This window comes from Canis lupus, chromosome 12 (genome assembly GCF_048164855.1).
Source record: "Canis lupus baileyi chromosome 12, mCanLup2.hap1, whole genome shotgun sequence".
NCBI classification, from domain to species: domain Eukaryota; kingdom Metazoa; phylum Chordata; class Mammalia; order Carnivora; family Canidae; genus Canis; species Canis lupus.
In genome coordinates, this window is record NC_132849.1 from 53,959,293 (window position 1) to 53,985,591 (window position 26,299).

General features: G+C 37.0%; 1 protein-coding gene across 3 annotated transcripts in view; it reads left to right on the plus strand.

Annotated features, from left to right (window-relative positions):
- The window catches only part of NBAS (NBAS subunit of NRZ tethering complex), a 319,184-nt gene that overhangs the window by 155,628 nt on the left and 137,257 nt on the right, over positions 1 to 26,299 (plus strand). For all 3 annotated transcript variants that reach the window (XR_012004753.1, XM_072771031.1, XM_072771030.1), the window contains exons 30-35: positions 93 to 322; positions 3,649 to 3,761; positions 9,690 to 9,803; positions 14,994 to 15,107; positions 17,375 to 17,532; positions 18,288 to 18,377. Coding sequence is in view for 2 of the 3 variants with exons in the window: in XM_072771031.1 (XP_072627132.1) it covers positions 93 to 322; positions 3,649 to 3,761; positions 9,690 to 9,803; positions 14,994 to 15,107; positions 17,375 to 17,532; positions 18,288 to 18,377 (819 nt within the window). In the remaining variant the exon portion in view is untranslated. The remainder of the gene's footprint in view (positions 1 to 92; positions 323 to 3,648; positions 3,762 to 9,689; positions 9,804 to 14,993; positions 15,108 to 17,374; positions 17,533 to 18,287; positions 18,378 to 26,299) is intronic.

A 26,299-nucleotide genomic window follows, 5' to 3' on the forward strand; every position in this document is an offset into this window, starting at 1 on the left:
TTTAATTTATTTCATTTGGATATCAGAGTCCTCATTTTGTTGAAAACTGAATCTGGCCTCTTTAACTAATTAAAATTTCTTCTTTTTCCCAGATATTTACAGAAAGCCTTTTGTGTTCCAGCCGCCTTGAAAATATCCACTTAGCTGGGCAGATGATGCACTGCAGCGCTTGTTCAATAAATCCACCAGCTAGTGGAGCCCATAAAGGGAAAACCCAGTACAGGGTCAGTTATGAAAGAAGTATCGACTTGGTTTTGGCTGCAAGCAGAGAGTACTTTAATTCTTCCACCAACCTCACGGATAGCTGCATGGATCTGGCCAGGTAGAGGAATTCTGTATTCTTCCCTGAGAGGGAGGGAACAAGTCCGAATACACAGACTCCATTGTAGGTTTTATTCTTTCCTTTACAAAATATATTGACACAAGTACGAATTGACTACACTGTGTGGGGCACAGTTATTTATCGTTAGAATACAGAAAGATAATGACGTTATGAATATTCATCAACTTTCTGGTGACCCTTTTTCTCAGCATGCCTTCCCAGTCTTTCTTGATGATTATCTGTAAGATTATACATTGCTTCTGTTAGAAAAGGTTCATGAGCTAGTCTGCAGATTCAAGTTCTGGAAATTTTTAGCACACTGAGGCAACGGCTGTGTGTTTTACATGACTCGTGCTCTATTTAAGGATGAGGGACCTGATGAGATGATAAAACTCTTGAGGTCCCTTCCAGGTGGAAATTTATGGACTGTGAATTCAGTTCCTCTTTTGGCCTGTTGTCCTGGAAGTTTAAGGTTGGTCTTTTAACTGTTGATTCTTTTTTTTTTTTTTAAGATTTATTTATTTGAGAGAGAGAGAGAGAGAGAGAACATTGAGTGCAGGTGTGGGGGGAGGGACAGGGGGCTAGAGAATCTTAAGCAGACTTCCAGCTGAGCACAGAGCCAGACTCAACCCCAGGACCCCAAGCTCATGCCTGAGCTGAAACCAAGAATCGGTTTCTTTTTTTTTTTAATTTTTATTTATTTATGATAGTCACACACACACACACACACACACACAGAGAGAGAGAGAGAGAGAGAGAGAGAGAGAGAGAGGCAGAGACACAGGCAGAGGGAAAAGCAGACTCCATGCACCGGGAGCCCGACGTGGGATTCGATCCTGGGTCTCCAGGATCGCGCCCTGGGCCAAAGGCAGGCGCTAAACCGCTGCGCCACCCAGGGATCCCAAGAATCGGTTTCTTGATTGAGCCACCCAGGTGCCCCTTTTTACTATTGATTCTTAGGAGCTTTTTGTGCGTAAAAGGACATATGCCCTTTGCCTCTCTCACATGTTTAAACCACATTGTCAAAAGTTTTTATATGTAGGATTTATCTTTCAAATTGCTATTCAAAATCTAAAGATTTTAATTGTTATTTTTTTTTTTTTTTATAATTCCTGTCTTGCGTGTCATCCTTTGAAAGACCTTTAATTCCCTTTTAAATCCTGTCCTAAAATTTTTACATTGAAATTTTAGGCCCGTTTGGAATTTATTTTGATGTAATGATGGTGGTAGCTATTTAGGTTTATTTTTTCCTCCCGAATGACTAGCGGCTAAAAGCTTAAAGGAAACTTTTTTCCCCCAGTGATATCTTATTACAGAGAGAACCATGTTTTCTTAAACCATGTTATTGAACTTGACAGAGTTGTTAAAAATAGTAAATTTTTTTTTCTTCCCTCCTAAGGGATTGTATTTCTATTACAGATGATGAAAATATCAAATAGAATAGCTTTTGAAACTGGGAGTTGTGTTTGACCTAAATCTTTTTGGCAGGTGTTCTCACAGATCATTTTAAAATCTACACTTCCAATATTTCCCTTTTTCCTCCCACAAGGACACGCTTTAATTTGGAAAAAATATTGTATGTGTATAAGGTGACACCAGACTGATGATGACCTGTGAGCCTGCATATATTTAAATGTTCACAGTTATATTTAATATAGAAAACAGCCCATACATTCTTATCAATGAAACTATTATGAACTAGTTTTTTTAATTGAAGAAGTAATATGTCCACAAGATAAAAATATTCAACAATACAAAGAAGGATATGTTTTACAATAATTCACTCTTTTATTCCCATTCCTCTAACTTTATCCCTCAGCTATCTTTTTAAGTCATTTTCCTGTGTACCCTTCCAAAATACTTTCTTAGATGTCAGCCTTTTCTTTCTTAAGTCACAAATGAGTGCTTACTACTTGTACATACTTTTCTGTATCTCATTATTTTCACTTATAGTCTATACTGAAGGTTTTTTCATGAGTGCATATAGGCTTGATCCATTTTGATGGATGTAGAATATCCCATTGTTTGACTTTCTAAAGAACTTAGTTCATGATAAAAATGCATTCTCTTGTATTTTATTCATTTATTTATTTAAAAGATTTTATTTGTTTATTCATGAGAGACAGAGAGAGAGAAAGAGAGAGAGGCAGAGACACAAGGCAGAGGGAGAAACAGGCTCCATGGAGGGAGCCTGACGTGGGACTCCATCCGGGATCTTCAGGATCACGCCCTGGGCTGAAGGTGGCGCTAAACTGCTGAGCCACCCGGGCTGTCCCAACATTCTCTTGTATTTTAAAAACACTATGCTGTGGTAGTGAACATCTCTAATTATGTGTGGGCATGTGTGAGCCTATCTGCAGTACAAATTGCTAGAAATGGGACTTCGTGGGTTCGAAGGTAGTGCAGTAGAATTTTGGTAGATACTGCACGTAGGCTCCATTGCTTGTTACACTTGAATCAGCAGTATATGTTAGGGTTCATCTCGTTTAAATTTTACACTCTTGCAAGCAAGGTAAGCCTACATCCATCACTCAGTCATACGTATCCTGGGGCAAAGGGATCTTTATCAGATGAGCCTTGATTTTAGCACCGTTAGCCCTTCCTGGCCCAATCTCTGCCTCTCTTTAGTCTTGTGTCCCAGTGTTCCTCCACATGCATCTTTCAGGAAGTTAAGTTTATTTGTTAATGAAAAGATTCCTGAAGTACACTTGGTCTGAATTTTTACAAATGTGTTTATAAAGTATTCCACAGGTGTCACAGATTCTTAGTTTAGCAAAGTCACTTTCTTCTGTCTTCATCTCAGCACTGCATGACCAATGGACTCTTCCTTATGATCAGAAAAACATCCTGTGCAATGTCTCAGGTTATCCTTTTTTCCTTTGGGAGTCAAAATTGTCACCAAAACGAGATATTTGTTTTTCCTATATGAATACTAGAAATTATCTGAACCCTGTCTTTTTTTAAACCTTTCTCATATGATTATTACCTTTGGAGTCAGCAGTAAAAAGAGCATTGAAGGCAGAGTTAATGTATTTAGCTTCATACTGTGATGCCATTCCCTACTATCAGTATGACTCTGGAAGATCACTTCACCTCCCTGAGCTTCAATTTTGGCTTCCTTAGGAAGCAGGTGATGCTATTTGCCTATCACACAAGGCTTGCTATGAGGATTAAGTAAGATAACAGAAAGCATTTAGCAGAATTCCTGGAATATAGGAGGTTTTTGATAAATATGTGTTGGATCTCATGTTGTTGAATACAGAAAGGCAACTTAGCCAAACATATGTTACTTCTTATTTTTAAAAAACTGATCTTACTTCCCCTAGGTGCTGCTTACAGCTGATAACTGATAGACCTGCTGCCATTCAGGAGGAACTAGATCTTATCCAAGCCCTTGGATGTCTTGAAGAATTTGGAGTAAAGATCCTGCCTCTGCAAGGTGAGTTTTTCTATTTAGTGTTGCATTATTAATATTAACCTATTTAGCATTGAATCACTAGCATAGTTCCTTTGTAGTTTTTGGAACTAAAGAATACTTTTGGTCACTTAATCCATTCGCAATAGATCCTACCCTCTGCCCCATTTTTCAAAGGAAATCTTAAGTGGACATCTGAAAGAAAAAATAAAGCTGACATTTTATCATAAATTTATTTTGCAAGTTCTCAGTTATGTCACTAAAAGGAATAATATATCAGTAACAGCAGCGAGGCTATTGGATAAAAACAAATGGGGGGTTATGGGTTAGAGTTTCAGATCTCCCGTCAGTTTTGATGTAGTTTATTTTTGTATTTTGTTTCAATTGTATAGATTTTGTAGTAGCAGTACATGATAATAGTTTATTTTTTTATACTTACTACAGAATATTCTTTAAGTGGATACTATTTTTTTTTTAAAAGGGGAAATGACAGAAAGTTCTTGTTTAGAGTTTAATTACTAATGATATCTTAACAGTGTTCAAGTTCTTCTACTGAAATGGTCAAGTCCTGTAAATACCACCTCAGATAAGCATGCTGATATGCAGTCACTTGTCATTACTACTTTGTGTTGTGAGGACAGTGTGTGTCTCCTGGTGTCCTGAACCTCATCTGACACGTGGGCAGTAGACTTCCTTTTGCCTTGAACTCTGGGCCTCGGTGCCCAAAATGAAGTGGGTAGCTTGGTTACTAGCAGTATGCTTGGTGCCTCCCACATTATCTCTTTTTTTCATTCTTAACCATGGAAGTGTTTGGAATTCGGAGTTAAGGGAGGTATATCCAAGTTCTTTCCATCTCTGGTTTTTGACAGATCTTCACTGGAATTGTCTCTGTCTCTTCTTTTTTTAAAAATTCCTGGTACTTCTTGACAATGGAATCCTGTTACAGGTTGTTACAGGTTCCTTGATGTCTTTGTCCTGTGTTTTTGAGGGTTTTGAGTGAGATGGATCTTAGGGGATATAAGTCAGTAGAGATATTCTCATGTTTTTATGTGGGTTTCCACTGTAGTTTTACTAAAAAGTAAAGTTCTGCTTATTAGATAAATTTATTAGACTTACACAAGATATTGTTTTTGTTACCTTGAATATCATTGGAAATAATTTCTACAGGATTATTCATATCCTGTAGCATCCTAAACAAGTATATTTAAGGAGATTAAGTCACTAGAAAATTCTGTTTAGTTGTATTGCTCCTGTAATGTTTCAAAGCTTTTTAAAATTATGAAGATAAATCAGAGTTACTAAAAATATTTTCATTTTATTCTCAAGTGCCTTAAATCATGAACTGTCTCCCTTGAAGCACTTACATTTTCAGTTGAAGTGTTTAGTGACTTGGAGTCTAGAGCACTATGAAACTTTTGCCCTTCTTGTATCTCTTATAAAGCCAACTTCTTATAGCTTGGACTCTGTGTATATGTGTGTATTTTAGCTACTGATTTAATCCAGAAAGATTGATGTAATACGAAAAAACTTATTGCAGTCCCCCAAATGCTAATGAATTATTTCAGTTGACTTGAAATGATAAATTGAGCTCTAATTTTCTCTGGTGCTCAGTTAGCAATATTTTTCCTGGCAGTATTTGCACATCATCTGATGGGCTTGAAAGTCTGCAACCAAACCTGCTATCCTGCTGTTACTTCTGAGAAATTTCATGACTGAAGGGTGTTTTAAGAAAGATATTTGCTTTCATGTCTTGACAGCTTTCCAGCTTGATATATTGATTTAGAGTTTCCTATTAGAATGAATGTCAGAAAATCTTCTGTATGTGGAGAATGGGATATTGCCTTTGTATCCTGTTTATTGTGTTTATACCACAGATAGAATTCAGTTTTAAGCTGCTTTTGTATTCACTGGGAATACTGGACAAAGTAACTTGATGTTTAAATGTTATTGTCCAGGGATTTTTATAGTGTATGTTGTTCATTTTGTCACTCTGCTTTGTTTTAAAGCCTTCTTTGCTTATACTTGAGGAGTTGCTACTAAGTGAAGGCTAGTGGTACTAGCTTTCTTGTAATTAAAGAGTTAATAGAAAACAGGAACATGAAACTGATTTCATGTGTTTGAATCTCCTACAAGGTGTCTGTGTGTGTGTGTGTGTGCCTGTGTGTGCTTTTCCCCATAATTTGGGTGTTTGCATTTTGTGTAAATTATTCTTCTTATTCACATGAGCAGAGTTAGGAAGTTTTGGCTGTCTCTCATGCTCTTCCTGTAACTGGGTAAGTCCGTTTGCCAGTCTCAGCATCGAGGGTAAAGCCAGCCTAGAGCCATTTACCACTGGGTAACTGGACAGGTATCTGACCTTGTTTTCTGTTTAAGTTTTCTCATTTACAAAATAGGGATATGGATGAGCACCTTCTAGGATCACTTGGGAAGCTTACAGCCATATGTCTACAGTGCTTGGGACGTTGCAAGAGCTCTGCAGTCAGTTGTCACCTGTCACTTTTGTTACTTCGCACGGAGGTTCTGGTTTCTAACTGATGGTGGAATTTTGCATCTCCTACCTGCTTCATTCTTCCTCTCCTCGTGCTCCTCCTTCTATGCTGCTTTCCTTCCATTCAGAATCCACTCAGTTAGCTGTTTACCCTATTCCAGACTCCAAAATGATGAAGGGAATAAGGCCTACTTCCTGACACTGATGAATAGAATCTAAATTCTGATTCTGCCCCTGTAAGCTGTGTGACCTGTGCCATCTTCATGTTTTTGAACTTCACCTTCCTCAAATGGAGGTGATAATAAAATATTCCCTAGAAGGACTAGGAAGTTATATCTTGAAACACTGAAAATTTGTACATGAGAGGATCCCAAACTTCATAAGCATTTTTGTGAATATGTCAGTAGCAGTAGTAATAGCAATAACAAACATATATTCAGTTATTTTTATGTTCTAAGTATATTTATAGACATTTATTCCCCAAAATACCTTATGAAGTTATTGTTTCTAACTTCCGATAATGAAATCACAGTTCAGGGGGTTAAATAGCTTGTTTAGGGTCACACAGTAAGAGGTGGTGCTGGAATTCAAACCTGCATTTGTAAGCAGTAGAGATGAAACTGTATGAAAGTAAAGGATTTGAGAAGGAAACTCGGGTGTTCTCACTTATCAGCTAAGTGACCGCTGACTTCCTTACCTGTACAATTCAGATTTATACTTCAGCAGTGTTGTTGTATACTTTCGATGCCATTCACTGTCTGTGCTTCAAATAAGGTTGTGATAAGTTTGCGTTTGGCATGTGTGTAGCTGGTCAGTAAATGCTGTTTTATGCATTTATTGTGTGTCTGTGTGCATTATAGTTTTTTTTTCCCCCCTAACACTGGATATATATTTGTGAGATCCCACAGGAAAGTGAAAGGTCTTCAGCTATTAAAAGATGCATGCAAGCATATCCATATTATTAGTTCCATTTGAAAAGGAATTTTAGGTGTAAAATACCCCTTTCCTTCATAGAAATATAATATCTAAGGCTAGAATTTACCTGAGAAATCACATTTGAAATATAATTTAGCATATACTACAATAAGCAGTAAAAGAGAATTGATACAGTGATTGTCCAGAGGCTCAAATAATAAAGACATTTGAATATGGCAACTGCACTCTATTAGAATCCCACTTTCCAAATTTACTTAATGTACTTGAAATATTAGTAGTTATGTCTTGCTTAGGGCTAGAATCAGACAAAGAACCAAACTTAGAACATTAGAGAAAATGAGGATCAGTTGCTATATATAGTTCCAGTTTTCCACTCTGATTTTATTGAGCTAGAAAAAGAATGGCGATAGTAAGGAAATTCATTTACTAGAGTTATTAAAACCAGAGTTTCTCTAATTCATCAAATATGGATATAAAAGCATCTATGAAAACCTCAGGTATGTGGAGTAATGATGAGATCTATGATGGGTGTTGTTTTGAAAATCAAATTAGAAACCTGCAGAAAGTACCTTTCTCATAGTAATTGAATCTGGAATATTGAAGTGGCACTACACAATTGTTAAAATACATACAAGGAGAAAACCTCATAAAATAGTAGCAGATGTTGAAGAAAGAAACTCCAATTTTTTGATTGAAAATTTGATTTGAAATATACTGTATCAGTTAATTTTTGCTAGGCTGTGCTATCGTAGGAATCGCTAAAGCCTCAATGACGTGATAGCAAGTTGATTTCTTGCTCACAGGCATTTCTGTAGTACTACTTCATGGGATGGCATTCTCATAGGAGGGGTGAAGATCATTAGTGGGATTCCATGGTGACTCTTTAGAAACATTGGTTCAGAAATGGCATATGTCACTTCCACTTACATTTCATTGCCCAAGAAATAACATGGCCAAGCTTAACGTTAGTCAGGTGAGAATTTGGGATACAAATAATTATAGTGGATACTGGCAACAATAATACAGTCTCCTGAAGTTAGACTTAGATGTAGATGTTGGCTGTTATGATGAAGTAAGTAACTGAAGTCTACATCTACTATCTTATGTTTTATAAGTAAAGGCTGCAAAGGATTAGTGTACTAGCAGGTGCATAAATATCCGTCTTAAAATAACCCAATGCACACTGAAGTATTTAGGAATAAAAGGATAGGATATATGCAACTTATTCTTGAATAGTTCAGAAAAAATAGATGTGTGTGTTTGTATGTGTACTTGTGCGTGTACATGTGTGTGAGAAGGGAGGGCTCACATGTATGATTGTACATGTGCGTGTGTAAATGGAGCAAATTATTAATAATTGATTATTCTTGGCAAAAAGTATATACTTCTTTGTACCATTCTGCCAAGCTATCTGTAAGCTTGAAATTAAATCATTATGCAAACTTAAAAGAGCCCATTCCAAAGAAAAACTACCACCTCTCTCCTTAATCTCCTCAACCCCTGGGCCCTCTGCCCCCTATAAGAAGATTTGGGAGAACACAGAATATATGGGAGATAGCCATGGATTTGGGAATGGATAAAGGAATGAAGGCTTGAAAAACATTTAAGGGGCTGGGTTGAATTCTGGTTCCATCACTTTTTTGGTGACCTTTCTGTACTTTGTTTCTCTGAAGATGATAGCACCTGCCTTGTGCAGGATTAATATCTGTAAATCACTGACAATAGTGCCTGGGACATAGGTCATATTCATTTTATGTCAGCTGCTATCATTAGAGTTGCTACTATTATATTTATGGGGGCCCAGCCACCCAGGTAGTGCCATGCTTCTTAAATGTTGACTCCTTTCCCTTAAATAAATAATCACTTCTGCCCAGCATGTGTGGAATAATTTTTACTGAAGTTTTTTTAATTCTCCTTTTATTTTAAGTGTCCTTAATTACCTCATAGTGTGAATTGGTATGATCAGACTTGTTTTATTTTCCTAATATCTATCTGGCTTAAGTGAGAAGATTGGACCTGTTTGGAGAAAGGTTTAGAAAGGTTTACTAAATTAGAACAGTGAGCAGTTTGAAGATTGGGATGATGAAGTAGAGGTAGAAAATGCGTATTTGGAACATGGAATGGATTTTGGGGTGGGGGGACGTAAAGTAAATGGGGGCACTGGTGTAATAGGAAGTATGTGAAGTTTTCAAATACAAATACTGAGTTGTTTAAAACTTTCCCTAGGGCCTTACATAGCATTTGAAAAGGAGACACTTTTTTCTTAGCTTCCGAATGCCAGTGCATTTGCTGCTTCAGAAGTTTGGTGACAAAAGGTCCTAGTAGTATCTTATTTATTCAGAAGCAACAATAATTTTAACTTCTTAAAAGTAATTCCCCCCTAACACTGGATATATATTTGTGAGAAGTATCTTACTTCTTTTTGATCTGCAGGCTAACAGTTTTCATTGTTTTTCTTACCTCAACTTGGATGGACAATGCTTTTCCGTGATGTTCCTAGTTACAAGTCTTTAGTCTTTGTTTTGTAGTGCGATTGCGCGGTGATCGGATCAGCCTCATCAAGGAGTGTATTTGCCAATCCCCTACCTGCTACAAGCAGTCTGCCAAGCTTCTGGGCCTTGCTGAGTTGCTGAGGGTAGCAGGTAAGTTTTGAATGCTGGATTGCAGAGTAAGGTTTCCGCGTTTTTCTTGACATTCTCCTGGGCAAACATCAGAATACATGCTTGCAGGTGTCAGAGTGCCACTCTCGAATAAGGATTTATCTTTTCTTCAAAGATCACCATGTTATAAAAATATATACCCATACTGAGCTGCTGTCCATCTGCCCTTTAACGAGGATGGGCTCATTCAGGATGCTAGGAGATGCTTGTGAGGTCAGGAGTAGAAGCCGGGATTAGCCTTTATAACCAAAAAGCTTAAATATAGAGCAAGTCAGCCTCACCTGATTACCTTCAGTGTCCAAATTTGGCATGATGTTTTTGAACTTGAGCAATTTCCTAGAAAAATTTGTGCATTTACTATTTGGTGGGTTTTTCACACAGGTGATTATATTTCATCTATTAAATGGTAATGACGATGGTATTTTTCTCATTTTACAAGGGAAATTGGAGATCAGAGACGTTCAGTATCTTGCACAGCAGTGTTAGATAGCAGACTCTGGCTTCCAAGGAATGTCTTTCTGACTCTGCCTTTCATGCTGCTTTCACCACACTGTTCTGCTTACCAGAGTCCCTTACAATTTTCTTTTGTATTTTTGACTTAACACATATCTCTACAAGAAAATTTGTTGGCCAGATGTTTTATAAACTATGGTTTGAAGTTAAGCTTTTCCAAACCACATATGATAGGCTCCAAAATAAGTGGGATTTCTGTTTATATTTTGAACTTTAAAATATATATATATATTTAATGTATTAGAGGACTGCATTTATTAATGTTTTTAAATCTTAATGTGGATGACTCATTCATAGTTTTAGTAAATTTTTCTGTGTCAGTTGTCCTTTTCTAGTCTGTCTGAAAGCAGAGCATTAACATCTTTACCATGGGCCCGTTGCAGCTTTGGAACCCACCACCCATCATGAGGCATCTTGGATGATGGGGGAGAAATTGGATGTAGGTCAGAAGACTGCTTCAGTCCTGACTGTCCTGTATGCTTGCAAAGTGACTTTCAGTCTAGTTTTAGTCTCTGGAAAATGGGAATGATACTCCCTGGCTTCAGCTCCCACATTTACAAGACAGCAGCACCCCCCCCCCCCCCCCCCCCCCCCCGCAGATGAGTTAATACCTATAAAAGCTCCTTGTAGGGGCACCTGGGTTGCTCAGTGGTTGAGCATCGCCTTTGGCTCAGTTGTGATCCTGGGGGTGTGGGATTGAGTCCCACATGGATCTCCCTGCAGGGAGCCTGCTTCTCCCTCTGCCTATGTCTCTGTCTCTCTGTCTCTCTGTCTCTGTGTCTCTCGTGAATAAATAAATGAAAAAAAAATTTTTTAATGCACCTTGTAAACTTTGAAACACTTTGATCAGGGAGGATTTTCATAAGGAAATATCACAGAAAGTAATGAAACAGCTCAGGGATGCTGTGAGCATTTTTTACATATATATGGAGACTTAATTTCCATTTTTGTCCTGTGTCATGTTGACATGGAAATAGGAATATCAGTGATCTTGGTAAATTGTAGGAATTTTTAATAGGATTAACAACATTTCAGCCCCCTTCTCTACTCTTTTTATATATTAGCTCTTTGATGATGCACAACAGCCTCTTGTTAGCTACATTTTACAGATGAGGAAATGGAAGCTGAGACAGGTGAGGTAGTATCATTGTGCTGGGTACTGCAGATACAAGGTTGTGGTACACACAGCTTCTGCCCTCTGGAAACTCAGAATCTTAGAGGGCTGAGGAAGCAGATGATTATGCTGTAGCACAGGACAGGATGTGTACCTGGCTTCTGCATACAGGTGTTATAGAGATTGGAAGAAAGGAAATGCTAATATCTTGCCTGGCCAGGAGCTTAATTAAGATCCCTTAATTAAGAAAGGGATCACAAGGCTGGTGACACTTGCCAGAGCCTTGTAGGGCATTCTAGTTATCTATTGCTGCTTTATAAACCACCTTCAAGATTTAGTGACTGAAAACAAAATCATTTAATTTTTACCTCCTTCAGTTCTGGAGATTGACTGGGCTCAGCCAGGCAGTTCAGGATTTTTTATGAAATTGCACCCAGATAGTGTCCAGGGATGGGCTGGTGCATCTCAAAGGTTGCTTTACTTACATGAATGGCACCTGGTCTGGGAAGACTTAAGTAGCTGAGGGATAGAATAGCCAGGGCTGTATCTTTTCTTTGTATGGTTTCTCCCTGTGATCTTTTCTGTATGGTGGCTGCAGAGTACCACGACTTCTTAGATGGTGACTGAAGGCTCCCAGAGTCCATGTTCTGAGAGAAACCAGCAAAAGCTTCATGGGGTTTTCTAATCTAGCCTTGGAATTTGGGCAGTTTCATGGCCATCATGTCTTCTTCATGGAGGCAGTCCCTTTTCCCCCCGAGTTTAAGGGACCTATGTATGGGCTCCACCTGAGGGCTGGGCTGGGGATGGAGGATTTGCTTCTGAGCTGGCTTACTCATTGGGTGGTTGGAGGAGACCTCAGTATCTTCCTAGCTGGTGGTAAGAGGCCTCAGTTCCTTGTCATATGGATCTCTATAGGGCTTCCACACTGTTCTGTCAACATGACACCTAATTGCCTCTCAAGCAGTTTAATTATAAGAGAGGAGGAAGGTGTAATGTCCTTTATGATCTTGTCTTAGAGGTCATACATCATCACGTCCACCTTACTCCATTAGAAATAAATCACCTACCAGCCCCCATCAAGGGGAGGGGCAATGAGCTCCATCTTTAGAAAAGAGTGTCAGAGAATTTGTGGATGTTGCTTAAATTATATTTCATATACCCAAAGCTTTCTCATGCCATCGTTAATCTTATTTTTCAGACTAAATATGTGAGTCAATTTCTTTAATAGATGTCTTATCAGGCCTTAATCTTGACTGTTAAGAATTTATTTTGCTTGGTTCTGTTTGTAGTATTTTTCTAGATCATTCTTTTAGGTTATTTTTGGTTATGTTTTCCCCTTTACCCACTTGTTCAGATTGGAACTTTCCAGAATTAAAAGCAGTTAAATATTTGAACTTTGGACTCCAAGGTGACTAACCCATCTTCATGTAAAAATTTACATTAACAACAACAATAATTCTCATTTTATGCTTGTCTAAGTTACTTCTTACTGTGTGTCCCTTATAGCAGAGATATGACTCTTACATAGAATGTGAGGAAATAGGAATAAAGAAGTTAATCGATTGAAGACAGCACAGTTCAGAAGATTCTCACTTTGAATCCTTTACTCTTACCCTTTGTTTCCACCTTTTTTCTTTTGGTTGTTAGATGATGGTAATCAGTGGATCCTTAAAGTCAGCTGATTAGGGGCTTTAATTATATCTACAAAATATCTCTGCAACCTAGTCAAGTTTTCTCATGAAAAAAAGAGTCACCCCTGGCCCTTTTCATTTTTATTTATTTTTTTAAAAAGATTTTATTTATTTATTCATGAGAGACACAGAGCGAGAAAGGCAGAGACACACAGGCAGAGGGAGAAGCAGGCTCCATGCAGGGGGCCTGATGTGGGACTTGATCCCAGGTCTCCAGGGTCAGGCCCTGGGCTGCAGGTGTGCTAAACCGCTGAGCCACCGGGGCTGCCCTCATTTTTGATTTAGATATTCTGAATAAATGCTAACATTTTAAGAGTATTATCTACGAAATAGATTTTATATAAAGTGTGATATGTACATTTATTATTTAGAAACTTTTTGCATATTCCATTTCCAGTGTTACATGGGAGTGTTGCAGAACGTGAGTATATTATTCTAATAATATTATGAATCATAGTTTTTTACCATTTTTTAAAAAAAATCTTTTTTGATTAGCTTAGGGCAAATATGTGCATTTTATTTCAGCCTATGCAGCACAGGATGGAGATTAATGGTGACCTATTTTAAAACTTTCATTCAGACCTTTCTTTAATATGTTTATCTTTTCTTTTAAACTACATTATAGCTTAAAAAATGGAGGGTATTTCCTTTTTTCTTCTTATTTTTTCTTTTTGGAAATACTGAAAATAATTTTAAGGTTTCATTACCTCAGTAAAATGTAAAATCTGTTTTACTCTTTTTTTTTTAGTTTGAGTTTACCAGTTGTGTTTATGTTATAACTTTGAATCATTTGTCTTATAATTGAAAATTACATTCTGGATAGAATCTCTACTCATTTCATTCAATATATATGTTTTGAGCCCCAGTTATATGTACAACTTGGTACCACCTACTGAGAGTTTAACAAGGAAGGAATCCCTCTCTTCAGAGAGCTTAAATTCTGATAAAAGATGTAGATTTTTAAGATGATGATCTCAAATTGGTATTCACAGAATGAAAAGTAAAGGAACATATAGGAACCATATAAACCATGTATTTCTTGTGAAGAAAGTGTAGAGATGTCAAGAAGGACATAACAAGGGATCCCTGGGTGGCGCAGCGGTTTGGCGCCTGCCTTTGGCCCAGGGCGCGATCCTGGAGACCCGGGATCGAATCCCACATCGGGCTCCCGGTGCATGGAGCCTGCTTCTCCCTCTGCCTGTGTCTCTGCCTCTCTCTCTCTCTGTGACTATCATGAATAAATAAATAAAATCTTTTAAAAAAAAAAAAAAAAAAAAAAAAAAAAAAAAAAAAAAAAAAAAAGAAGGACATAACATCTAAGTTGACTTCCAAGAATCTTCTTGAGAAAATTAAGATCTTTGTGCTAACATAAACTGAATTTTGGTATGTGTTCTTAGTGTCTAAGTATCTAATATTTATTATGATAAAAGGTAATACTGTTAGTGAAACTATAAAACTATATCCACTTTACTCTGTGTTTAGGTCTCCCTCCTTGTACTTGTCATTTATTAATTATAATTAAAACAGAACATTCAAAGGACAAAATATAAAAGAAGAAATAGCAAAAAGTTTCAAGTTCTTGTTGAGAGGAAAACCTTTTCTCTACCCGTTTAGGTTGGAATGGTTGATCTGGGGTTGGTACTAGTCACTGATCTCTTAGGAAACTGAAAGTAATTCCAGGATTAATAGGTAGATTGGAAGGTCAGAGCTGCTGTGATATTTGTCCTATAATCTTTCTAAAAATCAGTCTAATCTCTGCCTTTTATTTTTTAATTAATTAGAAACACAGTGTTAATGAGCTCTTTTATCAATTGATGCTGTCATAATCATGAAGTCATTTGCATGTGTTTACAGGTGAAGACCCAGAAGAAAGGCGTGGACAGGTTCTGATCCTTCTAGTAGAGCAAGCACTTCGTTTCCATGACTACAAAGCAGCCAGTGTGCATTGTCAGGAGCTGATGTCTACAGGTGAAATAGACAAATTACTTAACACTTTGTTCAGGTCCTTTTTACATGATGAATAATGGAAAAGCTCTGTTCTGAAATCAATTGGCCTGATTGGGAAGCCAACCACATATTCTGTAGAAGACTTGAGAGACATTTTGAGTACTGATCTGTATGTGTACCATGTGCTTATATATTAATATAAGTACTTTAATGGGCTCAGGGGTTACATTTTAGCTGAGATTTTGGTTGCTTTCTATTGCCTATTAAAAATATGCTCATAATTTTAAGAACAATTTTATGTAAAATATTTTATGCCTTTGTGTGTATTTGTTATATAAAAGAAAATTTAAAAATCTTGAAGTATCTCTAATTTGTGAGTAGTTAATATTTCTAGTCTTTAATTTTATTTTTAAAAGGACATCATAGTGAATTTCAAACTGATGTTGAGAAAATAAGAAGTAGTTTGCAATCCTAAAATTTTCCATATTGAAATTCAAATTCAGGTCTCTGGAAGATCAGATTTTTTTGTGGCATAATTTCACTGGGAAAGAACATACTCCCCAGCGGGGTAGGAAGTGATGTTGCCTTATCATTGAGTCTGTACTAAATGATCCACTTTCCTTAGCTGTGTCTGAATATATGAAAGTCCAAGCATATCTTTTTGCATGCTGTCTGTGCTTTCATAGTGAGCAATTAAAAGTATAGTGCTTCACTTCCTGATAACTCATGGAGCTGTGCACGTAAGGGTTTTGCACTTTTTGTATATATACTGTTAAAGAAAAAGACATTTCCGTTATTTCTTAAAAATAGTAAGACTTTATTCAGGACTTTTGCAATAGATGTTAAAACTGTTGCAGTAGGTGAGAGAGATCAGACTTAAGTGATACAGAAAAGACAGCAGGGAACTTAAAGCCAAGGAGCATAGTGAGGGGGTCAGTGGATGTGAACTTACTTTGAGACATCAGGGTTAGTGGGATTCTTGTTGAAGGCAGGCTAGGGTGATCAGATAACAAGGATGGAGGGATGAGGGATTTGATCAGTTATGAAGTGTGATCAGTTAGCAAGGATGGGAGATTTTCTCTAAAGTGACTGTATAGGCTGATCACCAACACTGAACTGCACAGGCTCATCACTGACAACACTGGACTGTGCAGGCTCGGCAAGGATGGCCAAGGTGTAGGACTGGTTGCCAAGAGGCTTCAATGGAACCTGACCCATACTTGGTCAAGGAAAGAATCTTTTGTCAGTACATTTATGAAAACATTTAAAACTCTGGGAGAAAAAACTTAATGCTTTATAACCGTAACAGTAGAAAATCAGTTTCATAAAAGAGCAACATTCTATAATACTAAGCAGTGTAAATATTAACTAATTAATAAGCCAATATTAATATTAAACAATATTGGCTTTGTAGCACTAAGTTCAGAATAATTATGGTTGTTTTGAGAAGACAGTGTTACTCTAAAATTATTTAGAGAGCTTTGTTAAGAATTTTATTCCCATAAGGGTATTACCTAGACTTCTACTTTATATATTTAGAGAAGTTATTCTGATCAGGGTCTTTGTACTTATACAAAACAAACCCTTTCAAACTGCAACTTAGTACTTAGAGCAAACAAACTCTTTCAACTAGAACTCCTTCAACTATAGATACAAATATATTTTAAGGATCCAGAGTATAAAATTGTGTAGGAAAAAGATCTCTCCTGGGAGCCAGCGTTGACTTTTTGCTTTGCTCTGTCCTTGGATCTCTGTCTTCTGTAGACTGAATGATTCTGTGTAGCTGCCTATAATAATTTTTCTTTTCTCCCACTTTGCAGTTTACAAAGTGCTTTTAAATAGAAATGTTATTTAATCCTTCAACAACTCAGTGAGGATGGCATTATTATTGTCCCTTTGTAGTCGTAAAAGAAGTGTGACACTTGGAACCCTTTCGAGCTCACACAAGTGCTAAAATAGCAGAGTTGGGCCTACCCTCAAGTCTTCTGAATTCAGACACCCAGCTTTTTACCCAAAGTTAAAGCTAAGTAATATTATTTGTAGTCATTGTCAGATAATCTAAAATGAAGCAGAGTTTGTCAGAACAATGCGTCTGGAATATTGCTAAACTTGTTGGATAATAAAGCAGCCTAGTATTTCTTTTCTATCCTTATGTTATGCATCACTAATGATGAAGATGGTGCTTTGATAACGTAAGACCTGAGCAGAAAGCCATTGAATTTCTCATGTTAGATTGGAGATTTTTCTTCTTGTGAAAATCGGTTTGTTTTTTCTTGCCAATTTTGCAGGTTACTCTAAGAGCTGGGATGTTTGTAGCCAGTTAGGACAGTCAGATAGTTACCGGGACTTGGCCACTCGTCAGGAGCTTATGGCTTTTGCTTTGACACATTGCCCTCCTAGCAGCATTGAAGTTCTTTTGGCAGCTAGCAGCTCTCTACAGACAGAAGTAAGTGTTCCCAGTAAAGTAAATACTGAACTGTATGAAATATATTTTGTTGGGTGCATGGGTCTGAGATTTGTGATCATTTTTTCAAATAATATGAGAATTTTAATTTATGGGAGAAGAATAGCTTGTCACTTATGTGAAAAGGGATTTAAAGCTATTAGGATATAAAATAATGTTGGCCTCTTACAATAAGGAAGAAAGGGTAAAAGGCAAGTATGAGAAAAACAGGAAGTAGTACTAAGAAGTAAATTATTGAATATAATGGAGAAAGTTAGTGTTGTCAAAAATAAAACATAAGAAATGGTCATGTAAAATATATTTGAAACCATAGGAGTTAAAAACCAGTGGTGACAGCATCCCTTGGAGGCCCTTTGGGAATGGCAAGGGAAAGAGTTATGGTTATGGAGATGCTGAATTCCTAAAATTCACAGGCTAGGTCTGCCAAAGGTTGGATAATGCTCTTGTTACAAAAATATAGGAAGAGGTCAGTACAGGATATAAGAATATAGGAAGAGATTCTGGAATTCTCTCATGTCCTTGTCATTCAATACATTGTATGCCAGCTTTTCCACCAGTGGTTCTTACTTCTGAAACTGGGAAGCTGTTCAGGAAGTCCAGAAGTTAAGCCTGTTCCCCAAAGCAGTTCGTTATGAAAGCAGTTTTTCCCTCAAGAGTAATTTTTAAATTTCCAGGCTACATTGTGAAGTTAGGTGAATTTAAAAGTACAGTTCCTTTATAGTATGTTCTTTTTCCAGATTCTTTATCAAAAAGTGAATTTCCAGATCCATCCAGAAGGAGGGGAGAGTATCAACATTCCACCATTAATTAGTAAAACGCTGCAAGAGGTGAGTTAGTCTGAGCCAGAGGAATTTCATATGTAGCCAGGAGTGGAGTGAAATGGGAATGCCTTGCCCCTGTGTTTGTGTGCGTGTGTGTGTGTGTGTGTGTGTGTATGTATAGAGACTGTTTTTCTTTTAAAAGTGTGTGTGCATGTGTGTGTGAAATTCAATGTTCACATTAAAAAAAAAAAGGTGCTTGAGAGTGTTCATCTTAATAAATTTCACAAAGACTGTATCCAGTCTTTGTGAAGCACCAGACAGAAATAGCGTATGACCAGCCTTCCACAAGTCCCTACACACCCTCTCCCAATTTAATTTCTAGCTCTTCTTTCCCCTTCCAGAGATCACCACTGTCATGACACCAGGTCTTTGTGGCTTTTGTTTTTGTTTTAAAGAATTTTAATACCCATCACACCTCTCCCAATATGATAATTTAATTTTACCTGTTTTAGTACTTAACAGAAATAGCTATGTTCCATATTGTTGGTGAGATTCATCCGTGCTCTTATGTGTAGTGAGTTTATTCATTGTTACTGCAGTGGAGAAATTAATTGCAGTGAGCGTATTTTTACAGTTTATCTGTTCTGATGTTGATCCATGTTGGTGTCTTTTCAGTTTTGGCTAAAACCAAAACTGCCTCATCAGTTTGTACGTGTCATACTCTTCTCTCCGGCATCTACTTACCCAGCCCTGGAAGCATATGTTAGCAGATATCCATAGTTGCAACTGCAGTCAATAACCCTGAATGATTTTCCAAAGTGGTTTTACCGATTGCACTTTCAACAGCAGTGTTTGGGGTTGTCATTTATTCCAATCTAGCACTTGGGAGTCGTTAGTTTTTTTTTTTAATTTTACCTATTCCCTAAGTACTTAGTAATCCTTCTTTATGATCTTGATTTGCATTTTTCTCATTACTAATGAGAAGGAATTAGTTTAAGAGAGATCCTCTTTTGTGAGGTACATGTTCAATTCTCTTGCCCATTTTCTATAGGATTTTTCTTCTTTTCCTTCACCTTATTGAGATTCTTGTGAATAAAACTTGTCTGAACCACTTAAATATGTATGCTTCTCAAGATAGTTCATCCTGGGAGAGAAAGGAGGGAGTACATAACCCCTGACACTTTTCGTCTCTTGGTAAGTGTTGGCTCCATGACACTTCATTCTCCATTACTATTTCTTTTTTTTTTTTTTTCCATTACTATTTCTAACCATGTAAAATTGGCTTTTTTTTTTTTTAAGGTTGAAACAAGTTGCCCATTTTTTGATCTTTTAATTAGATCAGTTAAGAGATGATAATCCTCAGGGGTGCCCAGTGGCTCAGTCGGTTAAGTGTCTGCCTTTGGCTCAGGTCATGATCTCAGGGTACTGGGATCAAATCCCATTTGTGTCAGCTCCCTGGTCAGTGAGGAGTCTGTCTTGTTTTCACGGTCTCTCAAATAAATAAATAAAATCCTAAAAAAAAAAAAAACAGAGAGAGATACTAATCCTCCTTATAGATTGGTTTTCTATAGGATTTCTTTAAATGGTAAGTTTCACTTTCAAAATGCTAAATGTCATTCATTTTGGAAGATGTCTATTGTGATGGGTGAGCTGTACCTAGTCTCTCTCTCTTTTTTTTTTTTTTAAATTGGCTGTATCTGTTTTTCCAAACTCATTTGGGGTTGTGTACTATAGTTACTTCCGGAAGTCTCATACAAAGCTTCACTTGTAGAATCTGTTGATGGGGTTCCTGCAGAGATACTCAGTTTTTGCATATACTGGAATACGTATGACTATGCCATTTCCATAATTCTTTGTTTTATGTGAAAATTCACTTTGACAAACATATTGAATATACCTGCATAACCGTAGTTCAGTGCTGAATGATCTGAGGAGCTCAGAGTTGTTTGTAGTGTGATTCTTCTTTTTAAGGAGTTTTCTCCTATTCTTCTGTAATGGTGACTTTGGAACAGCACCGACCAATAGATTTTTCTACAGTGAGGGAGACATTCTGTATCCCAACTGTTCAGTATGGTAGCCACTAGTCACATGTGCTGCTGAGTACTTGAAATATGGCTAGGGCACCTAAGGAATAAATCTTTAAATTTAATCATATTTAAGTTAAATTTAAATAGCTACATGAGGATATTGGTTACCAGATTGGATATCACAGTTGCAGAAGATCAGACACGGAATGGAGCATTGTGTTCTGCTGTCAGCTGCAGACAGAGAACTTTGTTGTTGCTGTTGTTGCATTCCCTCTGAATGCCATAGCATTTTCTAGGGCCCTGGAGTATTGTGGACGTGTTTTGTTCTTTGGCATGTTTTGACTTGTAGTCATACTGATTACTGTTGGTTTGTTTTTTTCATTGGATATGAAAGCACATTAAGTTCTGTGGTATTCTTCTATGGGATCCAGAGCAGTTCTTATATTGGCCAGCAGTTCCTAAATGTTTGATATATTAGAAGAAAGTTGGCCAATTTTACCATCTTTCAAGGTCCAGTTGAATACCCAGTTTCAATGACATTTTCTTTATCTCAAGGTTTGTATCTTTTGAGCTTCTGGTCCTTCTCCACTGATTCAGTCACATCTCCTGTCTTTCTACCTGTTTGTCTAGCCTCATCTCTTTTCATGCCTCCCAAATATGCACTGCATTCCAGTCCTGCCGAACTCACCACCGTTCTTTGGCTTTGTCACACCTTTGGCATGATTTAGAGTTTTCTCTCTGCCTCTCCTGCCCTTCTTGCTTTATGCTCTGGTCATCTTTCTTATCCCTTGATCCCCTGAAGTATCCCTTTATTTGTAAAGTTTTCCTTGGGTCCTCTAACTATTCCTCCTCCTTTATCTCCCACATACTCTCACATCATTAGTATTGTGTGGTAACTGGAAGTATGTTTTTAGTCTTTGTTCTCTCTTCTTTCTATAGGGTGGCTGTCACATAGTGAATGCCTAAGAAGCGTTTGATAAAGCTCAGTTGGAAACTCACTGCATAAATATTAGTCTGTAGTAAAAATTAATTAGAAAGTAGATTTTAGCTTAAAGATAAAAGGGATTTCCCATTTAATTCATTTATATATGCTATGGTGGCTATTGTGATCCTGTTATATTTTGGCCAGTGTAAGGAGTGTTTCATTTCTCTGTTCAGCCTAGAATTGCAAAGTGTTTCTGTTGAGTTCAGCTCCATAAGCTTATTCTGAATCCCCATCCTTCTTTATAAAATTCATGAAAAGCCTTTGTGACTTTTGGTTTCCTATTTTCTCCTTCTACAATGAATTAGAATGTGTCAACATGGCCCTTTAGTGGCTTCTTTGGAATAGGACATGCTGTGTCACTGTTAAGTGGACACGTATTCATCCATTAGTCTAGTAAATGAAGGAGACCACCAGCTGTCTTTTACATGTTCTATTTAGCAAGGAAAAGGGATTCTTCCAAAATGAATCTTTTTTTTCCTCCTTCCCCCTTTTTTTGTAGCTCCTTAAAAGCTTTCTTGTCTTTGTTTGTCCTTTTTCAGCAAGTTCATTCAAGAAATCTAGATCTCATGAAGAGCAAATCCATACCCTCAGTGAACACATTATGGCTTTGATTCATGAAGCACATTTCAGAATATTATAGCTACTATTATTAGATTAAAATACAGTGCTTAGCTGTAAGATGCTGTGTGTTACACATTAACAGTAGATATAATAACCACATTAAATTATAACTCACAAATGAGAGCTGACTATATGTGTAATCTGCTTAATGTTCAAGACTTTCATTACTCAGTTTGAAAATAATAATTTTTATTTTTATATCCAAGCAAAGTAAAGATTTAATTGCTTCACAGTAGTAGCATTTGCATTAGTTCAAGAGGAGCCTACAAGTTTGAAGATACCGGCTGTTGTCCCTGTGAACAAGATACTACTTTATAAATAGAACGGAATGCTTATTTTGTGAATAATTACCAAAATTACAGTTTTCCAGTTTCTTATTAATGTTGGTTATTATGTTTTTTTTTTTTTTTAGATGTAGCTGTATTCTACCATTTAGAGTGTATTAACATTTGTTTAGCTAGTATTGGTTATATCATTTAGCCAATGGTATTTTCCCCCAGATAAATCTAATTAGCTTTGGAAATGGATTATATATAAGGTTCCCATTAAAAAATCATTTTCACTGTGGGAAAACTTGTGAACATTTTAAGTGGCTATAGATTTATACAACTGGACTAATTAATGTTTAGAACTGGGCCATGGGCTAAGCATAGAGTGATTTTGAATTTATAGAAGGATTGTTTAGAAATATCTAGAAGTGAGCAAAATGGCAGTTGTCTTTCAGTATCAGAGACAACCATCTATTTTTCAACTCATCAGTTGGTGGACATTTAGGTTGTTCCTACTTTTTTGTTATCATGAATAATGTTGCTTTGAATATCGGTGTACAAGTCTCTCTATAGAAATGTGTTTTGATTTCTCTTGTAGGTGTGTAGGAGTAGAACTGCTGCATTGCATGTATATATGTGTTTAACATTTAAAGAAGCTGCCAAATTGTTTCCCAAAGTGGCTACACCATTTTCCTTTCCCACCAGGAGGAGGTTTTTAGATTCCTGTGTCTCCACATTCTCATGAACACTTGGTTGTTACCTGGCTTTTTGACGAAAGCCATTCTTAGAGATGTGTGTGATATATCATTATCATCCCAGTGTGCATTTTTCAAATAACTAATGATACTGAGCATCTTTTTTATGTGCTGCTGCTTACTGAGCTGTAAAAGTTTTGTTGTTGTGTTTTTGTTTTTTTAAATTCTGGCTACAAGTCTTTTTTTAAGTATATGATTTGAAAATATTTTTCTCTCTGTGTGTGACTTGACTTTTTTTATTTCTTAATGGTAGTTTTTGAAGTGCAAAACCTTTTAATGTTGCTGAAGTCCAGCTTATCAATATTCTTCTGTTGCTTCTGCTTTTGGTGTTGTAGCTAAGATATTGGTGCCTAAATCAAGGTTATGGAAATTTATTCCTATGCTTTTTTCTAAGAGTTTTATAGTTTTAGCTCTTATATTTATTGAGAAGTAAGTAAAAAGAGGCTACTTTGTGTGTGAAATAACTATAGGCTTGAGGAATATCCACATACAAAAGATGAATTTAGAATTTCATACCATACACAAAATTTAGTTCAATGGGATGATACTAGTTTTGCTTTCTTTTATATTTTATGATAGATTATTCTTTCTTGAAGGATTTTAAATCTTATATTTGATATGCACAAAGACAAATTAATACTTTGAAGTTTTATTTTCTTATTTTTTAAAAGATTTTATTTATTTATTCACGAGAGATGCAGAGAGAGAGAGAGAGAGAGAGATTGAGAGGCAGAGACACAGGCAGAGGGAGAAGCAGGCTCCATGCAGGGAGCCCGATGTGGGACTCAATCCTGGGACTCCAGGATCATGCCCCAGGCCGAAAGCAGGTGCTAAACTGCTGAGCCACCTAGGGATCCCTATTTTGAAGTTTTAAAAGAAACAATTTCATTTGGAATGGATTTTTATTAATTACCACTTTACTGTCTCTTTTCTCTAGGTGTTTTAGAATTTTGTTTTCAAGCTCATTGTTGTGCCATCCTGTTCCGTTTATGTATGAACTCCTTGGACCCTGTCTGAGGATTCTGTAGTTTTATGGTTTTCCTCAGTCTGAACCCTTGGTGTGTCTGTCTAGAACCATGTCCTATAACACCTTTTGACACAAGATTCACTACCCTTTGTAGTGTTGAGGATCTGAAAAATACAGGCATGGAGCCATTGAGGGGTGTGGGCTGTGTCTTAGTTCTCTGTCTCTCTAGACCTGCAGTTTTATATAAATACATAGTCCCAGGCAGTGGGTCTGAGCTTCTTATAGGGCATCGTTTTGATTCACAATTCTCTAGATAGGAGCAACTGGCAGCCATTGCCAGCATCAGAATTCTGAGCCCCCAAATGTTGAATTCCATTGAACTTGAGTGCCTTTCTACTCTTTTCATCAATTACCCTCAGTATTTTGGAACAGAATGAGCACACTGAAACATGGTTTCATTGCTCCATCTTAACCGGAATTCATAATGGGTTCTTTTTAGTTACAAAAATAATACAGGCTTTTATTTTAGCAATCCATTTAGAATTTTTTTTTAAGATTTTATTTATTTATTCATAGAGACACAGAGAGAGAGAGGCAGAGAACACAGGCAGAGGGAGAAGCAGGCTCCATGCAGAGAGTCCGACGTGGGACTCGATCCAGGGTCTCCAGGATCACGCCCTGGGCTGCAGGTGGCGCTAAACCACTGCGCCACCGGGGTTGCCCTTAGCAATCCATTTAAAAGGAGACATGGTTCAGATAATTGGTATTATTTGGCATATTTTATTGCTGAAAGTGAAAAAGTGAAACATCTGTGATAAAATATTAACATTTGTTAACTTTTGATAAGTATGTGAAAATTTGTGGTAACTTTGATTTTTCTACTTTTTAAAAAGATGAAATAATTTAATCATCTGTACATTAATATGATAAGTCCTCTTTCTTCTCTTGGTTCTTTCTACCTATACCATGAATCCTATTGCTTAGAGATAAACACTTTTAAGTTTACACACACACACACACACACACACACACACACATATATATATCTCCCAGACTTTTTTTTTTGACTATAAACACGTTTTCTGTGCATCTCTTATCTGTCTCTTGGAGAATTATTATTTTATTTTTTGGACTAAAATGGAATAATATTGCATAAATTTGAGGCTTTTTTCATATAATGTTATATGTCATGGATACTTGTCTCATATACAAACCACTTATATGAAGGTAAGTTTGTGGTCTTTTGATGTATATACAGTGATTTATTTATCTTTTTCTTTGTTTTTGAACATTTAGATTGTGTTCGATTTTCCTCTATTTTAGACTGAGCTGCACTAACCATTTTATGTACGTATTTTGCATAGTTAAACTAGCATTGCTCTGGGATAAAGTGGTAGAAACGGGCTTCTGAGTTAGAGAATTTCCTATTTTCCTGTGATGTATCCTCCATAAGTTTGTGTAATTGCTGATTCTGCTTCTTTAATGTTCTGCTGCCTGGTCAGTGTTTTCTTTTTTTTTTTTTTTTTTTTTTTTTTTAAATTTTTTTTTTTTTATTTATTTATGATAGAGAGAGAGAGAGAGAGAGAGAGAGAGGCAGAGACACAGGCAGAGGGAGAAGCAGGCTCCATGCACCGGGAGCCTGATGTGGGATTCGATCCCGGGTCTCCAGGATCGCGCCCTGGGCCAAAGGCAGGCGCCAAACCGCTGCGCCACCCAGGGATCCCTGGTCAGTGTTTTCTATGGGAAACTGGGTTTATGATAATCAGTGACATCCGTGAACTAGGTAGTAACACAGTTGACAACACCATTCTAATACACATTTCAGTCAGTATGTAGTGTTTCCTCCTGAAAGCTGACCAAAGGAGGATGCAGTCCACCTGCTTACTGGCATGCTTGTAGGATAATGTGTTTGCCTAGACCATAGTTTGATGGTCAGGACTATGAATCTTATCATTATGATTGGCTTGGAGAATCTGTATCACGAATTTCCATTTTTCACAAAGGCTTAGATTAGCTGCCTCCTTTCACACCTCCATTGGTATTCCAGGTTTGGTTTTTTCATTCATTCCACCCTTTCTTCATAGGGCTCATGGATTTCTAATTGTTTGTTTTCATTAAGTTTCTTTTAGTAACAAAGATTTTTTTTTTTACTTTTAATCTAGTCTTGCTGCTTAAATCCACTTGAAAAGATAACTTTTCAAAAATAAAATATTTTAGTTTCAGTGAAATTTGGGGAATTTGACAGTTTCCTTTCCTTTTAAGGAGGCCTTGTGATAGTCACCGCTGGAGGAGCTCACACCTACTGTTCTTAGGGACTAATACTCTCCTTTGTGTTCACTTAGCAGTGGTCACATCTTTTTCTCC